At 38.9% G+C, this 12660-nt stretch overlaps 1 protein-coding gene across 3 annotated transcripts in view; it reads left to right on the top strand.

Moving 5' to 3' along the window:
- LOC139734579 (UTP--glucose-1-phosphate uridylyltransferase-like) overlaps positions 1 to 12660 on the top strand; it is a 38371-nt gene that overhangs the window by 10229 nt on the left and 15482 nt on the right. For 2 of the 3 annotated variants that reach the window (XM_071645362.1, XM_071645360.1), the window contains exons 2-5: positions 7375 to 7494; positions 9276 to 9389; positions 10697 to 10879; positions 12411 to 12544. In XM_071645362.1, coding sequence (XP_071501463.1) covers positions 7375 to 7494; positions 9276 to 9389; positions 10697 to 10879; positions 12411 to 12544 — 551 coding nt within the window. Of the gene's footprint in view, positions 1 to 2565; positions 3095 to 7374; positions 7495 to 9275; positions 9390 to 10696; positions 10880 to 12410; positions 12545 to 12660 lie in introns of those variants that run through there. The other variant, XM_071645361.1, reaches the window with a different exon arrangement.

Raw genomic sequence — 12660 nt, 5'->3', positions numbered from 1 at the left:
GAAATGTCATGGTCATTGAAATGAGATCCATGTTCCCTTGGGGCTGGGACCAAAGTGGGGGCAAGTTTTCTCATTTTGATCTTCTTTTTGAAACACATGGTCAAATTTTCTACAAAATTGGCAGGTATTATTGCGAGTATATGCAAAATATACAAATGGAACCCTTGTCCTTAGGAGATCCGTAAAGGCTCCCCAAGTTTGGCGAGTTCTTCTTGGGTAATAGTCTGCACAAATGTGTGGAATATGAATTTGCAGTACTCAGATAAGTGCTAGACCTACTACTGTCTCTTGTTTATAGTTTGTGGAAGAGCAAGTAGGCCTATTCTGTCATATAATGTTGGGATCACTAAAACAATTTTTGCCCCTTTTTTGTTGTTGTTTTGTAAAACACTTTTTTTTGGGGGGGGAGGGGTCTGATGTAGGTTTTGTCTGATTTACAAATTCAGAGCACAAGAAACCCTTTACACACTCTCCACTTTAATCTCAAATAACTTTTGAAAGGAGAATGCTATTCTATTGAAAGTTTGTGTATGTTGGTAAGCCATGGATAGAATGTATTCAACTAGTGTGCAAAATATCAGGATAATCTAATAATTACTTCGTAGTGATTGCTGTGGAGTTCCCCCCCCCCCCCCCATTGTTTCTTCTTTGTGTCATTCATTGCACAGAACATCACAGGGTGAGATAAAGCACTTGAATAAACCCTAAACTTCAAAGCCTCTTTTCTCAGTAAACACCTTTCCAGAGGGTACACCGCTACTCTCTTTCCATTATATAGACCCATGGGTTAAAAGCTTCATTTTGTTGAGACACATGTATGTCATTAGAACTCAGAGTCTGCTCTTTCAGACATGTCTGGCAACTTTTTGGTGGATTTGTGATGCAGCCTGCCGGGTCACATATATTTTCACTCAGCATCCCACTGGCCACCCTTCATCTTGTACAACATATAATATACTGCATATAGGACTAAGGGTCCTTCAGACACTGACACAATTACTCAACATGTAGATTATATATTTTTTTAACTCTGCTATTTATATGTAAGTCTAATTTTGATATCAACATTCCACCAGAACTGACCAGACATACTCCAGAAATGACACGAAGGATATGAAACAGACAGCACTTGATCTGGAGACTCAAAATCATGATATTTTTGACCCAGTGTCACACACTGTCACAGAGAATATTCATCAGCTGCAGTCATTTGTAGATAGGTTTAATTATGTTGTAGGCAGGGAGGTGTCTCCCTCACACATCCCTGGTTTAAGACATTGCAATGCTCCCAACACACCTGTGCCATTATTGTTTTTATTAATTAACAAGAAAAAGTGTATGAAAACCAGCATGCTGCCGACACACCCTTTCGTCGAACCCTGGGTATTTTGACGAATGTTGGGGCTCCAGTCTATGTGACACAATGTGACATAGTGCTAACGATCCTTTCAAACAAGATTCTATAATATTAAGAGAATGGGATATGTCTCAATCTATAAATTTGTATGATTTATGATGGGCTCACAAAGAAAGTGATTTTCTTATGCTGCGTTAACACCTTGTTCCTGGCGGCCATGGCAGTCACATTTCCGGCCAAAACGAGATGGATGTAAGACAATGCGGTGAGACGGGATAGGCAAACGTGACAGGCCATGATTGCCATGAATTATTGTTAGATTTTTAAACTGTAAAAAAAATTGCCACGGCAGTCCCGGTGCTAATGAGAAATGTTGTATGCCACAATGAAAGGGGGTGAATGCAACAAAACATGACGGCACGTATAGGCTGTAACAAAAGTTGGAGGTGGTCAGTAGCAGGCCGCAACAGAAAATATTGGTAGGACTGGAGAGGACTGGAGCGAACAAGACCAAAACATGAAGAGGTGAAAACAGGAGAATGTCTCATCTACCCATGGCGCATTACTGTTGTGGCCGCCAGGAACATGGTGCAAATACAGCATTAAAGAATTCCTGAGGTGAGAGTTTTATGCCTAATGCATGAACTTTGCTAGGTCTGATGTAGCACAAACTTATCTCTCTAATTGATGGCTCTTTGGCATCTTCCCAGTTGTGATGAGTGACTATTGGCAGCCCTGAAGGTATCAAAATACAGTCACATGAAATTGAATTATCTAGAACTCGAGTATAGTGTAAAAAACAAACAGAGTACTATATTTGTGCTTACCAATCATGAAAATAGTGGTAGTAAACTATAGACACTGTGACCCCTCAGTGGCTAGATGAACTTAGTGGCGTTCAAGTAAGATATAAATTGCATTTGAAGTTGGGTAGGACTTTGCCAAGAACATCAATGTGATGATACTGCAAACTATTGTCCAAGTGCTGAAGCAAACATTGATTGCATCACCATGTTTATCAGTCTTGTCGCCTTAAAGGAGAAGGCGGTGGGAGAGGGGAGGGCAGGGGTGTCTGCATGTGGTGGGGGGGGGGGGGGTTCTTGTGATGTGTGTACTTAGTTCACAATCCACAGCTAAGTATCATTCCTTTCTTCTATGGGTGAATGAGTGTTCACTCTTTTGAAAGGCAGGCCTGATCTGCTTGGAGTTTAGACTTTGCTTAAAAGGTCAGCTGATGATATATTCTTTTCTTCTATTTCAGTTTAGGCTTGACTTTTCGCAAATTTGAGCAAGGCAGACATGTACAGAGTGGATGTTGATCCTTTGAAGGACAGTGCTATCTCTGCCGGTCAATGTTCACATTACCTACTCTGGTCCCAAGAAGGAGTTTTTATAATAGTATGGTCCATTCTGTAGCCTTTTGCTTCAATTGGATTATATATTTCCTGCATATGGTGTAGGTGCTCACTGGTGTCTGAGACCCCCTCCCCATTTTTTTTTCTCCCTAACTCAAACTTCTCTCATTTTTAAGCTTTGCAAAGTACGGTAGTAGCTGCATTTATAGACCGGGTCCTAGGGTTAGTGTTTGCTCCATGCCGTCAAGGGAACAAATTTGGTGCTCAGGTAGAAATTCTTCGATTATAGCTATATCTAGCTTTGTTGTTTCATGAAGACTCAATCATGCCCAGCAGTCAGCAAGATGCTCTGGCTTCCATCATGCAGTATGCCCCGTCCCAGGCAAGTATTTTATTTTCTTTTTGAAATCTCTAGTTCATGATGGATCAATTAGTCACTGAGCCCTTGCAGGTTTGCAAAAGTTCTCATTTGTTAGTGAGTGCAGACCATATTAAACTTTTGGTCGTATATGAAGAGCTCAAATAATATAGTGTAAAACTGGAAATATTTGTGAAATCTTTTGCAAATTGGAGCAGACAGCCTTTTTTATGGCATGAAACTTTCGGGAATTGCAGACCATAAAAAAAAAATACAAGTATACTTCATTGTACATGCTCTTGTAATACAGGCATTGGTTGAACACACACTTTTAGTGGATTTGAAACATATAAAATTGAATGTGCACTATAGTGTACTGGGCAATTCCGCGGTTAGTAACGTTACATTTGAACAAATTTCGATATTTGTTTTTACTACTAAATTACCATTTATTCATTTCAAGCCAAAATTATGTCGAAAACATGTTCATCATTCCCAGGTTTATGATACAGAAAAGAATGAATACAATACAAGAAATAATAGCATTGCTATGGCAACTTAAAGGGCTGGTTAGTAACGTTACGAAAAAAGGACATGACAAAAAAATCAATGTCTTGTAACAAAAAGTGTGCAAAAATTCAAGTTACTTCAAACAAAGTGTTGCATCAATTTCAATTATTGCATCATGACAAATGTTCACACAATGTTTTTTAGCAGTTCGACCAATAATTTCTTAGCTAGACCCCCAAAAGCATGGTTAGTAACGTTACGGTTAGTAACGTTACATTTGTCCGGAGTAATTCCGCAGGTCATTTCACCCTTTTGTAATTGACAAAATGTCACATGACTTCTGGAGTATTTAAATGTATTTATCTTTTACCCTTTAGCAAAACTTTGAGGAAAAAATTTCAAAGGAACCCACTGTAATTTGCATTTAAGTGAATTTCAGCATCCCCAGTCCCACATGTACATTTTAAATGATGGTTTTAGATCTCGCGAAATCAATCAATACGAAAGATAAAATTTACTGAATTTGAAAGACCTTAATGATTGGTGAACATCCATGGCATTAGTTGATACCTAGATTAAAGAGTAAGATAAAGAGGCACATTTCTTTTATCCATGTCATGTCCACCTAACTGCGGAATTGCCCTACTATAAAATAAGAGCAGTTAAAAAACAAACAAAAAACAATGCGGACTATGAGTATACATAGTACAAATTGTAGTGGTTGACTTCCGAAGTGCTCAGCCAGACCTGAACTGTATTGTGCACACATGTGTGCATACTAGTATGTACGAATTGGATCAATTCCATTTACTTGGAAGGGAACACTGTTCATTCCTCCCGAGTGTACCTTAAACATGCACTGGAAATGATGTACTGCATTGTGTACATGTATTTCTATCCAGTGTGAACCTTGCCTCTGCAACAGATTAGACATAAACTGCATTTTACTTCTGCAAAGTATTGGCTCGCAAAATTTGCAAAAGTTTCATGCAGGCAAAAATTGATGGTTATACAGTACTTTTCTCAAAATCATGAGGAGGTATTTGTCCACATGATCAATGCTTTCTTCTGGGTTTTCATTGGTAGTGTGAACAGTTTGACTTAACTAAAACATGAATTAGGAGATGGAGCTTTAATTAGCTAGACCTTTTTTCATCATTTCCTCAATGGTATGGGCATGTATAAAAGGGAGCATAATTATAGCATCTACACTGAGAATGTGTAACGAGAGTTGTATGATTGATTAGCAGCCTATGGAGTTTACGACACAGCTGTTGTATGGTGTTTTGTTTGCAGCTAGCCATCTGCAAGGAGTCTTTTGTGTGGCCCAAAAACTAGAAATGCTAAAAATACCCTCAGCAGTTTACGGGTTAAATATCTGAATGCTATGTCACTTTAACTGCATTCAGAATTGTGCATTACAATACATGATTTCACAAGTGTCGAATCTGTACATGTCAGGCACAAGGCTTCATGACTGGTTAGACTGCTCAAGGGGAACTCGACTGTTTCGGAATACTGTGGGTGCTTGTACAAGGTGCTTCAGTTCCTGTCCCTGAGGCCATCTCTTTCTTCTTCGCCTTCTTCTTTTTAGTTGTTTATTCCCCAATTTTTCACCATTTTCATGGTGATGAGGCTTTTTGATGTGATGAAAGAGGTGTGACCTCACTTTGTAGTGCTGTCTGCCAAGATATCTTTAACAGAGAATCTCAGAGACTATACCCCAAGCACCTTCTGATCTGGAGATTCTCCCGCGTGAAACCCCTAGCAAACGGGAGACTCCAACTTGATGTGCGCGAAGTTCCTTGTGGTCGGGGTCCAGCTCTAGGGTTCTAGATGTTATCTCGTACTATCTAAGGCTTATTTTTCAACGTATGATGACACTAAGTAAGAAATCATTTCAAGCGGGAGAAATTAAATCTCAAGCGGGAGAACAGGAGATTTTGCAAAAATGGGCTTTCGGCGGGAGATCTCCCGTCGAAAGCGGGAGAGTTGGAGTCTCTGGAATCTACAGTTTTTCTTCTGACCTGCAATTATTATATGCCTATATCCTCTGTGCTGCTTAAATGAACTCCCTGTAGAGACCTTGTGTCATAATGAATGAATTCAACTTTTAGCCAATAAGCAATAAGCTACGATGTAGTTCATAGCTCATTTGCACATCAATTGTTTAGGAAATGTTTCCTTTCAACGTGGTGAATTTCTGCCTCTAGCAGGCTAACAGGTTGTTACATCCTCTTTGATGTAGGCCTATGGTAGGCATTGAGTTGCTAATGGTACATGGATCATGCAACTATCAAACCCTACAATCCATTGCTTGACTGTTAGTTCCATGCCACTACATTAATCTTTAGTGAATGTGGGTACTTGTTTAATCATAAGAAAGTACCAGTTTGCTATTAGAAATAATGCAGACAATATTGCCAGTATCTATCTTACTGTTGATCATGTAGTAAGCTCAGGATAAGTGTAAACGCTGTGAAAAATGAGGTAAGACCAATTGATTCTATGCTTCTATGATATGTGATTGAGTATCAATATTTGCTGGATAGTTAACATGTCTGCAACACCACAGAGAAGATGATTAATGGGTGTGTGCAAATTTTGCTAAAAAATGGATAATCAGAATTATCCATTTATATTGTGCATGTAGATGGTTTGTTATTCATTATTCTTGTTGCTTTTTAATTAGTGGGTACATGTGTGCAAGTGCTGTGTCAATTGTAAGCATTGTAGAAGTTTAACATATATTGTACCATAGAGATGCACTGTAAGAGTCAGCTGTTTTTTTTTAACTTGCATTTTGTTGATGTGCACGGAGCAAACTTAATGGAAAATTGATGCATGTAATATGAAATTAATGTCTCTGTCAATAGAGTGATGGATTTACTACATGTTATGGAGGGTCTAGAATAGTACTGCAAATATGGGATTTGATTGAATACTGAATGAAGGCAAACATTACAAGTATAATGACTTTCATAGCACAAATTGAACAGCCTGTGTTTCCACCATTGATTCACAGATGGGTATGTTATTACCGGTAAATACATCTGTTGTTGCTGTGCTGTGTTTTATAGAACATTATAAATTGAAATGTTAGCACATTAACCTCTCTTCAATGCACTTTTGTAGGCAATGCATTTATACTTGTAAGTCCTGTTTATCTGCTATTATAGTACTAGGTGTCATGCTGTATTTGTTCGTGCTGTATGTTCTGCTGTATTGTAGTATGACATGTTATATTTCTCTCAGTTTTACCATGTTATGCTACACTTGTATGTTTTGCCATGTTTTGCTATGTTTTGTAAATGTTACTTTTTTGATGTGTTGCTTATGTTAGCACATAGTCAAAACATTGCCCACGAGGAACACAGTGTAAGCAACAGGTTTTGAAATACCATACAGTGTAACGTCACTGGCTGCTTCATGGGAACTGCAAATTATGTACTGTAGGTACCGTATAAGTTTTGCAATCTAATTGTGGTATGAAACAGGACAGCAGTTAATTTCTACAATAGTTAAACCAAAGTAGCTAAATGCCTAGAAAGTTTTATGGATGTTTTTGGGACATGGTTACGAATTTCCACATCCTAACATATTTTTTTTTTCTATTTCTGTCTGTGACTCTTCTCCCCCCCCCCCCTCATTCCCCCCTCACACTTCATTTCTCTCTACCTACCTATCTATCTATCTATCTATCCATACTATCTATCCATCTCTCCATCTATCTGTCTCTCCATCTGTGTATCTTTCTATCTCCGTGATGTATGTGTTGGTGTGTATGTTTACAGGGGCTGAAGCGAAGTCAGAGCCAGACGGAGTTCCACTCCCAGGCCCGGAAAGATGCAGAGCATCACCTAGCAATGGAGCTGTCCAAGCTATTGGACACAGCAGCTCCCGATGAGAAAGATGTAAGATACCTTCCAATTTTTCTTCATACTTTTTCCATTGCACTTATTGTGGGGCACATATCGTCGGTCTTATGCCAAATGGGCCTAAACCACTTCCAGTGTTATGCCAAAAGGCCCTTAATGCTATAGACTTTGTACACTATTATTGCCCTTTTTAGCATAACAGGGGAAGTTCTTTAACCCTAATCAGGCTGGGGGGGGCGGAATCCGCCCCCCTCGACGTTTCGCGCAATATCTTCGCAACGTGATAAGCTCCCGCCGCGATGTTTCATGACTTTTTTTTTCAAGTATCGCGCAACTTTTGAGACCAAAATTGTTGCGCCCGCGCGTACCGTTTTGACGCGACGCCTGTTCGAAAAAAATTTGTCAACCCCAAAATTGCTCCAAAACGTGATTTTGTGTACAAATCCAATGCAAATTGTGTTTTTTCAATTAATTCACATAAAAATTCATATCTTCACTTAGAATGGCCGAAATTAATTTATTTTAGCATAATAATGCTTCGAAAAATGTCTGTGACAAATTTTGGCCAAAAAACAAACAAAAACAAAAGGTCAAAAAACAGAGAAATACATAAGAAATTCAAAAAAACAATAAAATACATAAGAAATTCAAAAAACAATAAAATACATAAGAAATTAATTTCGATACAGATTTTTTTTTATCCTATGTCTCAGAAGAATGATACAAGAAACATTTTTAAAAAGAAATTAGCTTAATCGGAGCATTAATAAGTGATTTAGAGCCCAAAACTGATTTTATGCATAAATTACAATAATTAATTAATATAAAATATAAGAAAAATTTTTCGGAGAAAGCAACCATACATTTTGATAGAATACGTCGCGGGCGTCGCGTGTGCCGATTTTCGGCGCGATCGCGCGTTCCTTAGGCGAGATCTGAAGGGGGGGCGGAATCCGCCCCCCCCCCCCAGATATAGCATAGCTAAAAAAGCCCAGCCTGATTAGGGTTAAGGCCCTTTTGGCATAAGGCCCTTTTGGCATAAGGCCGACGATATTTTCTCGACGAGTATGGCTTGAAAGTTCACTCCTGTAGCTGTAGGTGTGCAAATTTGGGACTGGCAACTGCCCGTAGGGTATATTTGGGTGTCAGACCTGCTGCTGTGAGTATAGGATTTGGCATAGCAAGGTGCAGTGACCACTTGTGTTTATAGGTCCCATTCAAAGTATATTTTGAGGTGCGCGAGTTGATTTTCACAGTGTAGATTCATGGGTAGGGTGATACAGCAAGCTGTATAAAGTATGGTTGTGGTTGGGAGAAACTGATTGGTGTGCATTTATATGTTTTGTTTGTTTGTTTGTATCGCTTTTTTTAAGTACCATGCATGGAGAATATACCAAACTCTTCTATGATGGCCTAAAAGGCCCCATATGCCAAATTGCCCATCAAATCACACTCATGCACCAAAGTTATCAACCTGTGTTGAGGCAGCACTTGAATACAGTAGAGCAAGAAATTTTGGATTGACTCCAAAAAGTCATTTTCTCTCGTATAATTATGAATTTCCTTGCATCGTTGTAGGAAAGCTGTGAATGAATGTTATGTATTGTGGTGCATGCATATTTACAGCATAAACATTTTATGACACACATAATTCTTCATTGTAACTCTGTCATCTTTCAAATTCGTGAAATTCTTCCGTCGAGTTGTTTTTATTGCAACTGACATAACAAATTGCCCTACATCGACGTAAATAAGTATGTCGATGTAGGGCAATCTGTTTGTCATCTTTATCTATTCTTCTTTTTTTCCCCTCGCAGTCAATTCAGAAGGAATTTGATGCCTTCCAGCGTCTGTTTGCTCAATTCCTGGAGGAAGCCAGCTCCGGTCCAGCAGTAGAATGGGATGACATCCAACCGCCACCAGGAGATGCGGTAAATCGGTCTTGCTGACAAATTTTCACAGTGTTTTCTAATGTGTGTAGTCAAGTGAGATGATTACTGAAGCTTTGCATCACATCATGTTCTGAATGTTGCTTGGTGTTTGTTTTGTGTTGATTTCCATGGTTGCACCATGCGATGGTTGTCCATCTACAAAGGGAGGGTAGTGATGCGGCTCAGTTGTTAGCATGTCTGCCTTGCAATCAAATGGCCTGGGTTCAATTCCCATTGAGTCGAACTGAGCAATGTTGTGTGTAATCATACTGTCCGTCTGGTAAAGAGCAGAAAACACTCTGTTCATCTAAAAGGACACTGAATGGAGGTCCCATATGTGAGGGAGTCACAACCCACTCACATAAGAGGTCCTATGTACTTTGTTCATTCATCCCAAAGAGCAAGGTGCTAACCCAGTGTATGGTTCACGCACACACCAGAAAACATTGTTCACCCCAGGCGACTTACAATAGTCAGCAAACAATATCTACCAGACACATTTAACCATGCCAAAAGAAGAAGATTTAAAAGGAGTCACATCTTTCATTCTTGAACAGTGTTCTATAACAAAATACAAAAACAAGTTGAAAGGATGATAGGTTTTCCCACAATGTTTTAGGTAGTCTGAGCTACCCATCCTGAGGAGATTTTATACTCCCCCCCCCCCCCTCCTCTCTCTCTCTTTCTATGTTCTTAGCCACAGTGAATTCAAAGTTTGGCTAACTATGCATACAATCTAGTGTTATGTACTCTAGATTATTTGCTTTACATGTATGGACTTCACATAGTTACCTCCGCCAAGGAAGGAGGAGGTTAAGTGATCATCGGTGTTGGTTTGTCTGTTTGCCAAATAACTCAAAAAGTTGAGTACGGATTAAAATGAAACTTGCATGATGAATTGATATTGACACAAGGAACAGCTCATTCAATTTTGGTAGTGATCCGGGAATTTTTATGGATATTTGAAGGATTTTTCATCTTTTGGCATATAAGGTCAATGAACTTGGGGTTCAAGCTGTACATACGCGCACTATAGCGTGCTTAACAAAACGCTTCTATTTTGGGAAATTGCATGCGTGTAAGGGTGGAAATGAGTTGCTGGCCTGGCAGAGGTCTGTGCTCTCCGAGTGCTTTTCCAGTTCCATTTTTGTTGCGAGTGATTGCAGCTCTTCAACTTGATATGATAGAATCATAAGGAGTATTTACAAGCGGGGTGAGGGTAATATAGAACTTCATTTAATTTCTTTCTTTCTTTCTTTTTAAATGTGAGCTGTAAACGTATTCCAATGTGCTGGTGACCATTGCAGGTAATTGCATACAATCAGCTGCCCAACTATGACCCAGCTATGGCCAAGGAGTACCTGGACAAGTTGGTGGTCATCAAGCTGAATGGTGGCCTTGGGACCAGCATGGGCTGTACCGGGCCCAAAAGTGTCATCAGCGTCCGCAACGAACTAACCTTCCTTGACCTGACCGTCAGACAAATTGAGGTGAAGCTTGTGGCTTTCTGAGAATTCTTTTGCTTGATTTCAAACATGGTATAAAATGCATTTTAAGACCTCATGGTTATGTTCTCATTTGAAAACAAAATCATAAACTGTTTTGGTTTTTGGCATTTAATGTATTTGGACTTGTCTTTTACTGACAGGCAAATCAATGTTATTAGAACTTTACTTTCTCAGTTTATAAGGTATTTTCCTTAAAGAAAGTATTTTACTTTACAGTTGTAAGTAGTTGCAGACCTTGTTTGACCCTATTCCAACTGGGGGGGGGGGGGGGGGGGGGTGGTCAAATTGACCCCCCTCGACATTTCGCACCACGATTCCGCAACGCGCAAAGATTTTGCCGCATTGTTTCATGACTTTTTTCCTTGAAGTCTCCCGCATATTTTGAGACCAAATTTGCGACGTCCGGGTACACTGTTCTGAAGTTACGTAATGTTTTGCATATGCATGCCAACCCAAAACGGCTCAAATTCATGATATCGTGTGCAAATCCAATGCAAATTGTGTTTTTTTGTTAAATTGATATAAATTAGATTATTTCAACTTTAAACTATTGAAATTAATCAATTCTAATGTAGATAAGCTTGAAAAAGTGCCTGCAACAAATTTTGGCTAAAAAACAATAGATAACCAAAGGTCGAAAAAACAATAAAATACATAAGAAATTAACAAAACAATAAAAATCAAAAGAAATTGATTTCGATTTCGCTATTTTTTTACAAGAAAATTGTTCAATGTGTCTTGAGGAACTCTGACACAAAAATTTAGGGATCCTTCAGTCATTTTAATGGAATTATAGATGAAAATATGATTTAATGCGTAAATTTACATAATTAATTTACTAAAAATAGAAAGGCAATATATTTCTTTTGTATGACTATGTAATCTTGTAGTTGACATCCGGCTCTATCTTCCGGTAAAATTTTGCGGCAATCGCGCGATCGGCGGCCGAGATCTGAAGGGGGGTCAAATTGACACCCCCCCCCCCCCAGTAAAAACTTGGTCTCAAATAGCCCAGTTAGAATAGGGTTAAATGATATATTCTTTTATTTCTCAAAGCAGATTATCACTTTAAAACAAGTTATTTTATCGAAGTAATTATTTAAGAATATCTTTCATGAGTCTTTTACCTAGAAATTTGAATCATCTTCAAGTGTCTTGAAAATGTTGTGCTTTAGCAATATATGAAATACACGTTGATTCTGAAACTTCTTTGTTTCCAAGCACAATTTGCCATGGTACCAGTTTTGAAAAGGAATGATTTGTGTGTGGGTGTGTACTATAAAAATGGAATTTTTTTGCAGCGCATTTTACGCATCCAGAAACCAGCATGAAAATAAAAGTACACAAATATTTTTGCTTGCTATTGTTCCAGTAGTTCATGTCTTTATTCCATGGAATTAAACACATGCGAAACTCATCCGCTACACTGCCGAGTGCAAAAAATGACTCGCGCTAAGATATCCACTTTTACCCTATTAGATACCAGCAATTCATGATCATCTCCTCCCTACAGAGTTTGAACAAAACATATGGCTGCAATGTACCACTGGTATTAATGAACTCCTTCAACACGGACGAAGACACTAAGAAAGTGCTGAGAAAGTACGGCACCATGAAAGTGGACATCCACACGTTTATGCAGAGCAGGTAAGGGAAAGAAGGTTGAATGCTGGCAAATGTTTTGGGTAGATGATGACCTTTCTTCCTCGGGGGCAAGGTAACAGGGCTGCAGGTACACTGCTGTAGATAGAACAGATGATACA

This window comes from Diadema antillarum, unplaced genomic scaffold (genome assembly GCF_040938485.1).
Source record: "Diadema antillarum isolate AM-2024a unplaced genomic scaffold, OU_Dant_1.0 seq00000533_RagTag, whole genome shotgun sequence".
Classification (NCBI taxonomy): Eukaryota; Metazoa; Echinodermata; class Echinoidea; order Diadematoida; family Diadematidae; genus Diadema; species Diadema antillarum.
This window is presented reverse-complemented; position numbering and strand designations above follow the sequence as displayed.